The sequence below is a fragment of the Otolemur garnettii genome, unplaced genomic scaffold, assembly GCF_000181295.1.
Source record: "Otolemur garnettii isolate 467f Iridium unplaced genomic scaffold, OtoGar3 scaffold00029, whole genome shotgun sequence".
NCBI classification, from domain to species: domain Eukaryota; kingdom Metazoa; phylum Chordata; class Mammalia; order Primates; family Galagidae; genus Otolemur; species Otolemur garnettii.
Window position 1 is genome coordinate 3,451,972 of NW_003852424.1, and position 15,640 is coordinate 3,467,611.

General features: G+C 45.9%; 1 protein-coding gene across 1 annotated transcript in view; it reads left to right on the forward strand.

Annotated features, from left to right (window-relative positions):
- The window catches only part of FAM169B (family with sequence similarity 169 member B), a 78,335-nt gene that overhangs the window by 19,533 nt on the left and 43,162 nt on the right, over window positions 1–15,640 (forward strand). The window contains exons 3-4 of the mRNA XM_023512663.1: window positions 7,984–8,114; window positions 11,152–11,251. Of these exons, the coding sequence (XP_023368431.1) occupies window positions 7,984–8,114; window positions 11,152–11,251 (231 nt within the window). The remainder of the gene's footprint in view (window positions 1–7,983; window positions 8,115–11,151; window positions 11,252–15,640) is intronic.

The window sequence follows — 15,640 nt, forward strand, 5'->3', positions numbered from 1 at the left end:
TTTTTTTTTTTTAATTGAGACAGAGTCTCACTTTATTGCCCTTGGTAGAGTGCCATGGTGTCACAGCTCACAGCAACCTCCAGCTCTTGGGCTTAAGTGATTCTCTTGCCTTAGCCTCCCGAGTAGCTGGGATTACAGGCGCCCATCACAGTACCTGGCTATTGTTTTGTTGCAGTTTGGGTTTGAACCTGCCACCCTCGGTTTATGGGGCCGTCGCCCTACTCACTGAGCCACAGGCACTGCTCAGTTACCTAATTTTTATAGACTGGTGTGCAGAACTAGGCTTAGTTCCTTACGTTGACCACCTCCATGTTTGACCAGTTTGTTACTGTCCCTTGGGTGGTCACCTTACAGAGGTTCAACTGTATTTGGAAGTGACTACATTTCCCTAAGTAAATCTTGGTCATGGTTTTAGACAAACTCATTTAACTCCATGCATTATTTGAGTGCAGCAGAGCTGGGGGCAGTTCTAAGTACTTAAATAGCACTCACCAGCCTGACCCAGAACCGGCTGTGTAGAGAAGGACCAGAATACTTCTGACTCCCTTCATTGCTCTGCTCAGAGCCAGGCATGCCCCATAGAAACTGATTATTTTTTCCTCTTCAGACATTTTATTGTTTGAAATGGAACAGATGAACATACAGGGCTGTGATTTTTGGATGAATGTTTATAAAGTCCATTAATAGCCATGGTTTGGAGGTAAGTTCTGAGAGGTGTTATTCTGTGCCTAATGTGTAAATGCAGCGCAGTGACGAGGGATTATTTTTCTTCTTCTTGTGTGTATGGTTCAGGGCTCTGGATCCATCCTGGACAGTTGCCCTACCGTGGCATTTCCCCACCAGCTTTGGGGCCACCACGTGTTGATTGGTGGGCTTAGTATTTTTACAAGTTCTTGGCCAATTAAATTCAGGATATGAAGAGTTGGGCTTTCCGTGTTGCCCTATGCATGTGCCCAATCCCTGTTCCCTCCTAGTAAAGGTAACCTTAATGGTGACCACATGGGACAGGGTGTCTCACAGTCAGGGTCAAGGACAGCCTGAGCTTCCTCAAGTTGTGTTAAGGCGAGGACCTCTCTTTAGCTATCAGTGGTAAGGAAGCAGATATTTGAGATATTACTTCTTCCTGTCTGCCCCCCAAATGTGGGGACACATTTGTCCCCTAATGTGACGTATCTTTGAATGCAAAAGAAACAGTGTGTTTTAGTTCTACTTCCTATCTTTTGATTCAGGAGGAAATAATAGTTTTATTCTTGTAAAGTTGCCTAAAAGTAAGAAGCACTAATGCTCAGATTGCAAGACTTTGGTATTAAAAGCAATTAGGATTATATAAACTTTTGTGCGGGTGGCACAGAAAGTCATCTGCATATTTTACCATCTTAGATTTGGGGCGAGTGTTTTATTCTCAGCCAAGGCAATGACAAGTTGCAAGTTGGCCAATACTAAATATGTGATAAAAGAGCAACAGGCTGCCTGTCAATTACTGGTAATAAAACCTTCACTGCCACCACCTGCGGACCTTCAGCAGCGCCTCCTCATTCCCTGACAATTTTGTTCATCTGCTCAAAAAATTCTAACATATTCTACATTCTGTCTTCCAACTTTTTCTTTTAATTCTTTGCTAAGAATATATTGGCAATCAGATGCTCTTCAAAACAACAAAAATATCCGAGTGTTTATTTGCCTTACCTTCTGTTCTCTGCTGCTCCATGTAGAGGGGTGCTGTGCTGACACCGTGGCTGTCTTTCCTGGTGGTGGGTTCCACCTGCTGACCTTGAGCCCCAGGCACTTGCCTGGTTGCTGTCCATCTGGTAGTGATGTGTCTTTCCACCCTGACATCATTTCAAAACATTCTTCTTGAAGGTGTTTTGTCATCTGTCAGTGTTTTGGGATAAGGGGTCCCCAGTTAAATACATTTGGGGAACAAATGCTGAGCTAAGCAAATTCTGTCACTGCGGTGTCTTTAAAAGGCCTTGATTTCTGAGAGCTGCCTAATGCCACCCTTTTCTAAACTTTTGGCATCAGAAATCCCCTTTCTTTTTTCTATTTTGAGATGACTGTCTCACTTTTGAATACTGCGGTGTCAGCCCAGCTCACAGCAACTTTAGACTCCTGTACTCAAGTGGACCTCCTGCCTTAGCCTCCTGAGGAGGTAGGCCTACAGGTACCTGCCACAATGCTGGCTAATTTTTCTATTTTTAGTAGAGATGGAGTCTTGCTCTTGCTCTTGAGCTCAAGGGATCCTCCTGCCTTAGCCTCCCAGAGTGCTGGGATTACAGGTGTGAGCTACCGCGCCTGATCAGAAACCCCCTTTCACGAGCATATCCCAAACAGGATGCACTTGATGAAACACCTGCACACTATCAGGAAATTGGCCGTGATGTGTGCACAAACCTGAGCTGCCCCGTGTGACTGGGCACTCTGGACTGAATGCACCAGCCCTCTTTTTGTTTTTGATTAATCATATTTTCAGTTAAAAGTAGCTCCCGATTTTAAAGTCTCCTGTGCTGAGTGCTTTGCAGGCTCAGGAGGAACTATGTGAATTCTGGGTTTTGTTAGAATGAGCAACTTAAAGATACACAGCTCTGAGGACGGGACCACGCAGTGAAGCATCCTGCTCTCCAGAAATCAGGGCCCCTGATAAATTCCTGGGTCTGAATTCTCAGTGGTTGGGGGGGCCTTTGGGATCTCTCCCTTTTAGGCAGTCCCCACTGACATGGGTGTGTACAACACCAGAGTTCTTGCCCCACGCTTCCTGTCTTCTCTGTTAGAACCTGGTCTTCCAGCTCTCTGCTGAGCCTAGAATTAGTCATTTAGCACCACATGGTAGATTTCTTCTCTGATTAGGATCTCTTTTATGATAAGTTCCTTTTAGAAAAAAATTGATTTGTGAAAGAAAAAACAGACCAGTGTGAAAAATAAAGCGTATGCAGAATCTTTTAAAAATTTTTTTCTTTATCTACTTTTCACCATTCTTTATAAAAACAAGAATTAAATACTACTTCATGGTTTTGTATCCTTAATTTTTTTTACCACATTACCCTGAGCAAGAATTGTTCTCCCTGTAATTGAAGAATGACAACTCACATTATTAAAAAAAATCAAGGGATTCCAGCCAGTTTTTCCAATGACATAATGCCCTGTAGTTACTGCCAGATAGTGGCTTTCAGCAAAGTCCAAGTTCCTAAGAGCCGGGCTAGTAAAATTTAAAATATCTATGTTAATGTTTTCTCCCACTAATCGTTCCGTATGAGAAAAATTACACTTTATTAAAATGAAAGAGTTCTAATCTTGGTGGTAAAGTAATCTTTGAAAAGAATAGTCTACAAGTGAAACTTAATGAATGATGAAGTGCAAAGCATTGATCCTTCCAAGGTCTTCATTCATTGGCTTTATTGTTTACATAGGAAGGACTGAAAAGTGCTGGGAAAAGCCTTGAACGCTAGGATGCCGTGAGTGGTGGTGACTGCTGGGACAGGCAGTGAGTGGCTTGGGGGGAGTGAGTCACCTATTTGATGCGGCCTTTAAAACAAAGATCCTGTACAATTTAAGTATTTTCCCTAGGAGGATGTTTTAAGATGCACCTTTATTTTTGTTTTTAAGGTGGCTACACCAATGTAGGCTTGAAGTGAATTCTTAAATTTGGGGTTTGCTGGGGGAATTCCAATTTCTTTACAGTCTGCAGTGAATTATTGTTTCAACCCTCGTGCCTCTTTCATAAAAGCATTTTACATTGTACTGAAAAGATTACATTCTTTTGGCTTTGGAAAAATATTTCCTGTTCAGTTCAAGCCATTAAAGCCTGTTAGCATGTCACATCTGGAAGCCCGTGCTCTAGCCTGTCTCCCATCAGCAGCGGAGTGGGAGCGAGCGTGGCCGCCTGGCTGGGGTAGGAGGCTCTGGGCAGAAGAAGGGGCTTCTTTCCTCCCGGAGCAGTGTGTGTGTGCATTTACTCTCCCTGGGTTGGGGATGGGGGGGGTCTTCCTTCTGGGTCCTGACAGGGATTTCTTCCTCTTTGGATTGGAGGAGGGGTGCCTTCATTTCTCCTGGTTTGGGCAGGGAGTTTGTCTTCCTGGAGGTCTTCCTTCCTTGGATTGGGGAGGGGTCTTACTTCTTCTTGGGTTGGGAGTGGGCTATGCTTCCTCCTGGATGGGGAGAGGGATCTTCCTTCCTGGTGGGCATGGGCTGCTCCCTCCTATTTTTGTGCCCCTTGCCCCCATTTTCCAGAAAGCTAACCCAAACATTGTCTGTGTAAGAGGGAAGCTGCCCAGCTTTTCCAATCAGGAAATGTCCCTCAGAGGCAAGAGAAAGAACTAATTTCAACCCCAAACGCTGGGGAGTTGCAGTGATGCACACCACTCACCAGAAATCAAGGCCCCTGATAAATTTATGGTCCTGTGGGGCTGCCCCAGTGCTTACGTGGCGACCCTGCTTCCTGGGGCACAGGAGTCTGTCTGCTTCAGATACTTTAGGATTGAAGCATGGATGCCACATTATTTTGTGCGCATTAAGATCTTCTCAGGTATGCTGCAGTCCAGGAGGGTTAATTATTATGGCTCCAGGACCCTGGTTCACACAACACAGCCCCTACTCTCAGGAGCGTTGGGTTGGGCTGAGTCTGCTGATTCTGGTGGCTTAGGGGCTGAGGAGATCCTAGGGACCTGTTCCTCTGGCCCCTTGGGTGTCCAGGCACTAGTGCCCTGGGGCAGTGGGTGTCCTGGGACACAGTCTGCTGAGTTCTTTGAGGAGGTCTGATGGCCACAGCCGCGTAACATGTAGGGGAGATGATTTCATGGTGTGGAAGGAGCAAAACACATTCATTGCATGATGCCAGGCAACCCTTGGCAGCCTACAGGAACCAGGCGGGAGCCTCCCTGGGCCTCCAGGGCAGCTGGGCCTCTGGCTGGGTGGACTTGAGTGAGATGTTCCCGCCCTGCAAACCTGAGTGACCATGGTGTCCTTCTACGCTCCCCCACAGCAGGGGAGCTCACAGGGGCCAGGGTCACTTCTTAGGGGTTGGTGGATAATGTGCTTCTGTGCCCCCTGCAACCTTACTAGAATGGACCAGTGGTCTAAATCTGACAGTCTTTCCCAAAACACAGGGCCAGCAGCAAGGAGTAGTGAAAATTGTGGTTGGATCTCCACTTGCCAGGGCTTCTGAGGAAAGTGGCCACTGGAGTTGGTTTCTGTGGGAGGGGTGGGAGTGGGGCCCCAGGGAGGCAGCAGCCTCTCTCCAGTTTGTTTTTCTTAATTTATTTGAATGTTCACCAAATCTTTTTTCATACCTGTGGGAAGCCACTTGCCCAACTAGATAAAAAGAATAGTTTCAACACAGGGCCCAGTTGAACAACACAAATTTACTAAGTATTTAGCGTGCGGAAAGCGCAGGAGAGGGTCTTTGGGGTGGTCTGGGGAGTGGGGGAAGCTGTGTTTGCACACATAGAGTGGGTGGGTGGGTGACTGCTCTGGAAGACAGAGATGAGGTGTGAGTTACTGGGGCTGTGTAGGACAGAGGTGGCGGCAAGCACATACTAATCCCCGTCCTAGGCCAAGTTGGGATTTGAACAAGACTCAATGGCTTGAGAGTCCTTGCTGTTGCCTTGTGGGGCTTAAGGAAGGGTCCTGGGAGTGCTGGCTGCCTTTGAGGTGGGCCCTGGGGCAGGAGAGGCAGAAGGAGCTGGGAGCAGGGAGTGTGGGAGGACACAGGGTGCTGCAGGGGAGGGGACCTGTAATTACATCAGGCCTTCAGAGCTTGGTAGAGGGGATTTTTTTTTTTTTTTTTTGAGACAAAGTCTCATTATGTTGCCCTCAGAGTGTTATGACATCACAGCTCACAGCAACCTCAAACTCTTGGGCTTAAGTGATTCTCTTGCCTCAGCCTCCAAGTAGCTGGGACTGCAGGTGCCCGCCACAACACTTGGCTATTGTTTGGTGGTAGTTGTCGTTGTTTGGTAGGCCTGGGCCACGTTTGAACCCCCAGCTCTGGTGTATGTGGCTGGCGACCTAGGGGCTGAGCTACAGGTGCTGAGCCTAGAGGGGACAGTTTTGATTGGGGCACTCACATAATCTGAATGTTTTACAATAGATTTTGAAATCAGTCTGACCTGGCTTCATACTGTGCTGCTGCCACCTACTAGCCAAGCAACTTTTTTTTTTTTTTGAGACAGTCTTAAGCCCTGGGTAGAGTACCGTGGCGTGGCATCATAGCTCACAGCAATCTCCAGCTCAGGCTCAAGTGATCCTCTTGTCTGAGTTTTTCTATTTTTAGTAGAGATAGGCTGGTCTGGAACTTGTGAGCTGAAGCAATCCACCCACCTGGGCTTCCCCGAGTGTTAGGATTGCAGGTGTGAGCCATTGCGCTAAACAACTTTTTGAAGCCTCAGTTTCCTCATCTGTAAATGAAACTTACGCTGGACTCAGTGAGATAAGGGGTGTGCGGTTCTCAGCATCCTGTTGGCATCTGGAGCCAATAGAACATCAGCTGTGGCTGTTGTTGTGGCTGGAGAAGGCAGGGCAAAGGCTATTACGGGATTTTGAGGCCCTGAGCTATGTTAGGGATGAATGCTTGCCACGGTGGCAGAGAGGTGGTACAGGCTGCATTTGGTCTTGGGGGCAGATGTGATGTGGTCCCTGAATGAAGGACAAAGATGCTGCCTTGGAGCCATTGGGCCCATGAGCCGTGCACTTGGAGGGGCCCAGTGAGAAGTAGGGAGGGCCTATAGGTTCAGGCTAGGGGCTAGGGAGCTGATCAGTTTGCCAGGGATGTCTTGGCTCATTGTGGTGAGTGTGTATGTGTGGAGAGGACACATAATCACCTTTCCCCCGATGTGTGACTTCTGGAGCATAATATCTTGGTTATAGGGGTGCATAATTTCTCTGAGACACATCCCAAAGTTCATATTTGACTGACCACACTAAATGGCCCACCAATTCTTCATGTCTTTATTTGAAATGTTTATATCAGTGCATTTTTTTCTTTTTTAGGCAGTCTCGCTCTGTTGCCCAGGCTAGAGTGCTGTGGCCTCATCCTAGCTCACAGCAATCTCAAACTCAACTGGGCTCAAGCCATCCTCTTGCCTCAGCCTGCCCAGTAGCTGGGGCTACTGCCACAGTGCCTGGCTAATTTTTCTGATTTTAGTAGAGAAGAGGGTCTTACTCTTGCTCAGGCTGGTCTCAAACTCCTGAGTTCTGGTGATCCATCCACCTCTGCCTCCTGGAATGGAAGGATTACAGGTGTAAGTCACTGTGCCTGGCCCAGCCTGAGTCTTTGGTCATTGAGAAGGGGAAACTGAAGTGCCACTTCTAAGCTGTAACTGGATGCTGTCAATGTGTATGATTTTTTCAAGGATATAATTTTTCTCCAAAAATGTGATGATAGGAAAGAGATGCTGAGGAAGAGTCAGAGAATAACTTTCAGATTAACATGCACAATGGTCTATATACACGTTGACATGTAGGTTAAGAACTCATACTAACGGTGCACTTACTGTCTCTTGCTAGAGTACCCCAATGAAATGAGCAAAGGTGGTACAGTTTTATGAATGTACATGGTGAATGTGAGCTAACAAAATACCAACAGCTCAAGCGAAATTTTGGCAAAGTTGTCAAGTTCTAACCAGCTTTTCTCAGCACTCAAGCTTCCTTCTTGTCTATGTGGCCACCGTGCTAACTCTACTGAAAGTACTCAGGAAATCACTGGGTAGTTTGGGTGTATGGAAGGAAGTCTGTGCAACAATCTAAGAGGGCTCACGTCCTCTCCTTGGGGTTGGTGCTGAGCTCGCCATTGGGAATGTCTTCTTTTTTCTCTAGTGCCCTCTTTGTGCTTTCTTTCTTTTTCATTTTTTGGAAAGAGGTGAACGTATTTATAGAGCAAGTGTTCAATTGGTTTTTGACTTTCTTTTAGTCTTTAAGAAATAAGTTGACTTTTCTTTAATGAAAGAGTGGAATTAATGTCATTTCTAACTCCCCCCCACCCCTTCCCTGCAGGCATTTACCCAGTGGATATTTTGGAAGATGACCCTGAGGGGTATCAGGAAGCAGCTCTGGCTTACTATGCCTCACTTGGGAAAGGAGCTCGGACCTCCCCAGAGATTTTCTCTCTTCCCACTGGGGAGCAGGTATGCGTGATCTGCCTTGGTGCAGAGCTCTGTGAAATCTAATCTAGAGAGTAGAATGTTGTTGAAAGTTTTCCAGATTAAAAAAACCCAAAACTTTAGGAGTGAATACTAGAATAAACCCACCTTGAGAATCCGAAAAAATCCTGGATTGGGATTCTGAAGTTCTGAGTGTGAGTCCAGTTCTGCGGGGCAGTGAGCCTGTCCTGTGTGACTCCTGTGTCTGCCCCTTTAACCTAACCAGCAGTGTAACCTTGGGCTAGTGTCTTAAGCTTTTTGGCTTCGGTATTCTTACCTTAGAATTGAGACAATAGCATCTATTTCATAGTGCCTTTATGGGGATGAAAGGGATGCTGTGTGTAATGCCTGGCCAGGCCTCAGTTTTCCCATTTGGAAGGGTTGGTCTTTGGATTGTTTTGATTCAGTTTTAAAATTGTATGATTTGTGATGGAATTATATTGAGTATACTTTCTGGCACTGATACGATTCTATTACTTGTGAATGGGGTCTGGAGAGAAATATATTAAAATTATTTATTAAGATAGTGGGATTGTGGGTGACATTTTAAAACTGTGTTAGTTTTAATAACTTTTTCTCCTCCACACACTAAGTGAAAAGAACGTGTGACTCTTGGGGAGTACCTACTTCGGTCGCCTTTCTTTCCGCTTTGAGGCTGATTTGTTGAAAGAGACAAACTTTTCTTCTTTAGTGCTTGTTTTGCAAGGGAAATCGTTGCTATCTGCCCTGCAAAGTTGGTTGAGGAAGACAGGGTTTTATTTCCCTGTACTGAAGTAGTTCCAGAGTTAATGAAAACAACGGCTGGTCCAGTTTATAGTGTGGCGTTCTTGAGATCTTGGCGATGCTAGTTCGCAGAATCCAGTTCCCACGAGCGACGTCCACGTAGTTTATCCGCACAGGGAGGCCGCGGTCCGCACACGCTTTCAGCGCCCCCTAGTGGCCGTTGACCCAGCTCTGTTAGGCCGAGGTTTAGCGAGCCCCGGGGCGGCGAAGGCCTGGACTGGATGGAGCGTGGGGGTGTTGGGACATCCGAGGCGGGGCCCGAATGCAAAAGTGAAGTACTTTACCGTGCAGTTCCAATCACCTGCTTTTATTTCACACGTATTTATGGATTATACTATCAACCTCACCCTCATCATGTCGAGTCTGGTCAGTGATTAAATAATTTTAGTCTTAATAGCAAAAACATGATAACATAAGACAGTAAAATTAAGTTGTTTTAATATGCTAGGAATGCCAGAATGACTTTACACCTGTTTGCTTCTTCCCTTTCTGAGAAAGGAATGTTTCATGAAAGCAATTGTTTGGTTTCCTACCATGCTAGCAGTTAATTAAGAATGAGAACTGTGGCCTACCATGGGCATACTGAAATAGTCTAATTTGGAATGATATTTGGACCTCCTCTGTGCTCTCAGCAGTTTAAACTCTTCTTTTTGAACCCAGGGAAGTTTTTCCAAACAAAACAAATAAAGAAGTGGCTTGAGGATATATCATGCCACATCTCTCTGGTACTTCCCAAAGATCTTTTCTTATTAACTTTTTCCAGTCTTGAAATTTTCCTGTCACATTTAAAATACAATAAAACTTACTGATTTTTTTTATTATTAAATCATAGCTGTGTAACTTATTGACTTTTGATGTTACAAAACGGCACATGCTCATTGCATAAAATTTGAGAATGTAACCAAGGATAGAGGAAATAAAATCCTCCACCCTTAATCACTATAAACATTTTTTAAATAGACTTTTAAGGTAGGCAAGATCACTCACTGAATACAGTGTTGTCTACAAGCATCTTTCCGTATTAATGCAATGCTTTGTAAATCCTGGGTTTAATGGCCTTGTAATAAGCAGCTCCTGGATGGACCCTGCTGCACATAACCTCTTTGGGAGGCCAGCTCAGGAACCCTACATTAAAGTGACACAGAAGACCAGGACACACCAAGACCTTTATGGGTCTTGGGATTGGCTAAGAATCTGTTCTCTGGAACCCTGGAGGCCTACTGTAAAGTTTTACAAGCAACCTGCTTGCCTAATGAAGCCCTCACATTCTTTTCTAATTTTCTTATACTCTGCTTGGTTTTCTTTTCTTTCTCTCTCTCTTTTTTGTTTTTTTTTGGAGACGGTCTCACTCTATTGCCCTGGGTAGAGTGCCGTGGCATCTTAGCTCATAGCGACCTTAAACTCCTGGACTCAATTGATCCTCTTGCTTCAGCCTCCTGAGTAGTTGGGACTACAGCTGCCTGCCACAACGACCAGCTAGTTTTTCTATTTTTAACAGATACAGGGTCTCACTCTCCCTCAGGCTGGTCTTGAACTTCTAAGCTCAGGGGATCTACCTGCATTGGCCTCCCAGAGTGCTAAGATTATAGGTGTGAGGCACTTCACTGGGCCACCCTCCCTGGTTTTCAGACAGCCTTTGTATTGGAACTTTTTGCTTTGGAATCTGGGAATGGTGGATTTGATGGCTACAAAGAGTGCTTTTGGATGTGGGTGCTTGAGAGGGCTCTGGGACAGTCCCAGTGTTAGAGACCCTGGTTCTACTCTCATGTAACAAACTAACGTCTGGAGTTGAACATCTCTGCCTTGAGGCTGACAGGAGCTGGAGCTGGGCCTGTAGGGCCCAGAGAAGATGTGTATTTCTTGGGACTGCTTGCTCCCAGGTAGAGGCAGACACTTCCTGGGCTGTGTCCTTAGAGTGACCACCATGGCTCTGGGAGGACAATTGAGGTCCATTTGGCAGTGGGCTTGAGGTGGTATGTGGTCCTTTGTTTTTAAGACTAGGATGCAGAGGCTGCTGTGATGGTGGTGTGAGGAAGGGAGAACCTTAGGGCATCTGGTCAGCAGAGTAGGTGTTAGAATGGGTAAGATTTCCATCTCTGTGTTGCCTGGGCCCTGTCACATTAACTTCTGTGCAGCAGTATTCTTATAATGCATATTGGGCCGATTAATTGTTAAGTAATTTCCTGTGCCCTTATTATCATGAAAGAGCAAAATGGTTTTCTTTTTTATTATCTTTCAGGTAAAACTTGAAGCTTCATCTGTTTGCTTTTGCACTATGTACCGTGATGAACCTCAGCATAAGATACTGGTTTTGGTAAATCCCCAGGACACAAAGACAGGTTGGTGGTTACGAATGGGGTTCAAAATAGGGGTGGTGGGGAGTGCCCGTAGCTCAGTGGGTGGGGTGCTGGCCACATACACTGAGGCTGGCATGTTTGAACCTGGCCCAGGCCAGCTAAAACAACACTGATAACTGCAACAAAAAAATAGCCGGCCTGGTGGCGGGCTCTTGTAGTCTCAGCTACTTGGAGGCTGAGGCAAGAGAATCACTTAAGCCCAAGAGTTTGAGGTTGCTGTGAACTATGATACCACGGCACTCCACCAAGGGTGACATAGTGAGACTTTGTCTCAAAAAACAAAAAAAAATCAGGAGTCTCGATTCATATGCAAGAGGTGGACTCAAATACACAGGAGATGATAGTTGTACTCGTAGGCTGAACTTAGAAGAACACTGAGGCAGAACTGGTTTATTTTCAGCTTTCAGGGATCCAGTAGTGCATTAATATTTCTCTTTATTTACACAGATAATTGATTTTTGTATTGAAGACACACTTACCCACAATGGCAGTACTCAGGGCTGCTTTTGTGGGTGGCACTTGCCATCCTCATTAACAGCAATGCACAGAGTTGCACGCACTGGGTCGGGTCTCATTGCTGGAGCCTTGCAGCAGCTCTCAGAAGCCCAGGGACCATTCCCATCCCTCACATACAGACAAGGACATGAGGTCTCTGAGTGGACATCACACAGCTGGGGCATGGTAGAGGATTTTTTGCAAAGTGACAACTGGTTTTTCTTTCTGGTGAGGTATATATAAACTGTAACTCCTTATTCTTCTGCATTATGGAGAGACCATTCGTGACAGGACGTCAGCTTCTCAAGTGTGTCCTCTGGAGAAATGGCACGGCCATGCTCAGTTGCATCTGGGGCAGTGATATGGGAGCCTTTGGCAGCGGGCAGTGTGATGTTGAGAGAAGGGTTGTATCCCCACTGGTCCCCCCGAGCCCAGGGCACCAGCGATCAAAGGTGAAACAACTTGTTTGTGACCTGTTGGTGCTCTCAATTTAAATTTAATACTATTTAGAAAAATTTTCCTTTATTATAATGAATTTTGCAAGTATCTGACTATAATAAAACATGATAATAGACTGGATTTGGAGGTGGCTCACGCCTGTAATCCCAGCACTTTGGAAGGCTGAGGTGGGAGGATCTCAGGAACCTAGGAGCTGGAGACCAGCCTGGGCAATGTAGAGAGACCTCATCTTTTTAAAAAATAAAATTAGCTGGGCATGGTGGTACACATCTGTAGTCTGGGCTACTCAGGAGGCTGAGGTGGGAGAGTCACTTGAGCCCAGGAATTTGAGGTTACACTGAGCCATGATCATGCCACTGCACTCTAGTCTGATTGACAGAGCAAGACCCTGTTTCTAAGCAAAGGGAAACAAACAAATTATTATTTCCTAATAAGAAATAATGTTGCTAAACCTTAATTGGTTGGCCCTCCTTAAGTGACGTGGGGTCATGAGTCTTCAACAACATTTGCAACGGGCTGTCTCCTTTTCCTCTGCCTTAGGGATAGACTTTTGCTGTGACCTGCACATCTGTCTGGGGTTTGTACTCAGAGGATGCCCGGCTCAGTCAGTGTCACAAAGACCAAGGTCTCTGGGGCAGGGTGTCCAGCATGTCCAGAGTGCCTCTCTGTGTTCCGTGTGAAACACGGGTGTGCTTAGCTAATTATCTGGGAGTTTTTGGCACGTTGGCAAAGCCTCCTCAGTGCTTCAGGGCTGGAGGGGGCTGAGATTTGTGTGAAAGCTTTCCAGTCAAGGTTCAGGGTGTCTCCTGTCTCCATCCGGCAGAGCTTTGACTACCATGAACAGAGAAGCTGTGACCACCTCAGCCTTTGCCATTGCCTTGAGCTTGTGACTCCACTCCTGGGTTAGTGAAGGTAACAAGATGTGCCTACAGGAACCCCTCAGTACACAGATTGTCAAAAACTCTAAAAATATCATTCGCTCATTTTAAGAAAATGTCCAAATATCAGCCACTCCCCCGCTCCCTTTTAGGCATTTAACGATATTCTTGTTATAGGTCTTTAACTACAAATTGCATAATGTAAACATATGACCAGCTCTTATAAATCTGTTTCCCATTTATACTGGACTTAATTTTTTTTGTTGTTTTCAAGAATGTACCAGAATAAATATTCATAAGCTCCAAGAAATCTCACTGCAGACCCTTCCTTAATTATAATAGAGCCATAAATAAAGTTTCCAAATGTTTTCCTCCCGCTGTGGGCTCTATTGTGTTGGCTGTGATTTTGCATGATTTCAAAAAAGCCCTCAGGTGTTCCTGAAGCTTCACGATTTCTAATCCAGTCTTTGCAAGCAGACAAGAGCATTGCGCATTTCCAAAGCCTGTCTTGTGGCTTGAATCCTGTGGACTCTGTAGCAGTGATGGTATCAAGGACCCTCTTCACAGCTTTGACAAATGTGTCACCTCACCTCCACGCTCAGCTGTGACCGTGGAGAATGCTATTGCCAGTTCCTTTGTCATTTTCTGGGAGACGTTCTTTTTTGTGAAGACCATGTGTGTTAAGCTAAAAGGATTAGAAACTGTTTGATAAGCTCCGTATTTGGGTTAATTATTGATAAGCTGGTTGAATCCATCACAGTAACTTCTGATAACCCTGTGAGCAAATGACAAATGTCCTGGAGTAGCAGATCCCCTGGTGGTGAGTGGTTATCGAGCTTGGCAGTCTGCTGTTAAAGTGGAGGGAACGAAGCTTTCCCCCTCCCCTGTAGGAAGGAGGCTGTCCCACAAAGCCACTCCGAGAAGTAGGTGTCTTCGTTGTCCCTGTTGCTCTTGTGGCTCATTCTGGACAGAGGCTGGCTTTGTCCTTTGAGGGTTGCTAGGTAGCCCTTTTCTTTGGTAGCTTCTGTATATCCCAAGGGCCTTACCTTTCATTTATTTCCCCCTTTTTTGTTATTCTCCTTATCTGTTAATTTTTTTTTTTTTGTTAGAGACAGAATCTCACTGTTACTGCCCTCGGTAGAGTGCCATGACATCACAGCTTACAGCAACCTCCAACTCCTGGGCTTAGGCGATTCTCTTGCCTCAGCCTCCTGAGTAGCTGGGACTACAGGTGTCTACCACAATCCTCGGCTATTTTTTTTTTTTTACAGTTTGGCCAGGGCTGGGTTTGAAGCTGCCACCCTTGGTATTGGGGCTGGTGCCCTATCCACTGGGCCACAGGCACTGCCCTGTTAATTTTTTTGTTTTTTTTTTGAGATAGAGTCTCAAGTTTATCTCCCTTGATAGAGTGCTGTGTTGTCATAGCTCACAGCAACCTCAAACTCTTGGGCTCAAGTGATTCTCTTGCCTCACCCTCCCAAGCAGCTGGGACTACAAGTGCCCGCTACCATGCCCAGCTGATTTTTCTCTTTTTGGTAGAGATGGGGTTTTGCTCCTCCTCAGGCTGGTCTAGAATCCCTGAGTTCAGGTGATCCAGCTGACTTGGCCTCCCAGAGTGCTGGGATGACAGGCGTGAGCCACCACAGCCAGCATTATCTGTTAATTATTAATTGATCTCAGGTGTTTACAATGTAGAACAAATAACTCCTCTCATCAAAACTGTTCTGTCCTTTTTTTGATCTTCTGTATTGAATCAGAACCAGTTAGCCTTCAAGATCACCACCAACTGGTGGCCTTTTGCTTGTCTCCTTCTGTGGCCTGGCCTGGGCCGCATAAAGGAATGTCCCTGGACTTGGGTGACAGTTAGCTCTGACTTGGAACCCTGGCTCTGCAGGCTGACTGGGTGACCCAGATAAGTTATTTACTTTCTCTCAGCATCATTTTTATCCTTTGCAAAATGAGGACATCTTACCTGCTTCACCGGGCAGTTACAGGACCCTTCCAGGGAGAGACTGAGCACGGTATCTGCAGGACTCTGGTCTCTTCCACAGGGCACACCCTCCTGGCTTGTTCTATTCTGTCTTTGCATGCTGTGTTAGGGAAGCTTGGATTTCAGAGTGGGGCTTCCTGGTGGCCTCTGGGGGAGCTTTGGCAGTTGGAATCACCTTGCTGACATAGTCTGCTCTGGGATGTACTGGGTAGAAAAGTAACATCACTCAAGGTAGTCCTGGTCTGGTTTGAACTACTATTTTGAATTTTTTTTTTTTTTTTTTTTGAGACAGAGTTTAACTCTGTCACCCTAGGTAGAGTGCCACGGTGTCATCATAGCTCACAGCAACCTCAGACTCTTGGGTTCAAGCAGTACTCCCACCTCAGTAGCTGAGTAGCTGGGACTATAGGTGCCTGCCATGAATGACACCTGCTAGTTTTCTTGTTTTTAGTAGAGATCAGAGTCTCTCTCTTGCTCAGGCTGGTCTCCAAGTCCTGAGTTGAAGTAATCCACCTGCCTCGGCCTCCCAGAGTGCTAGGATTACAGGTG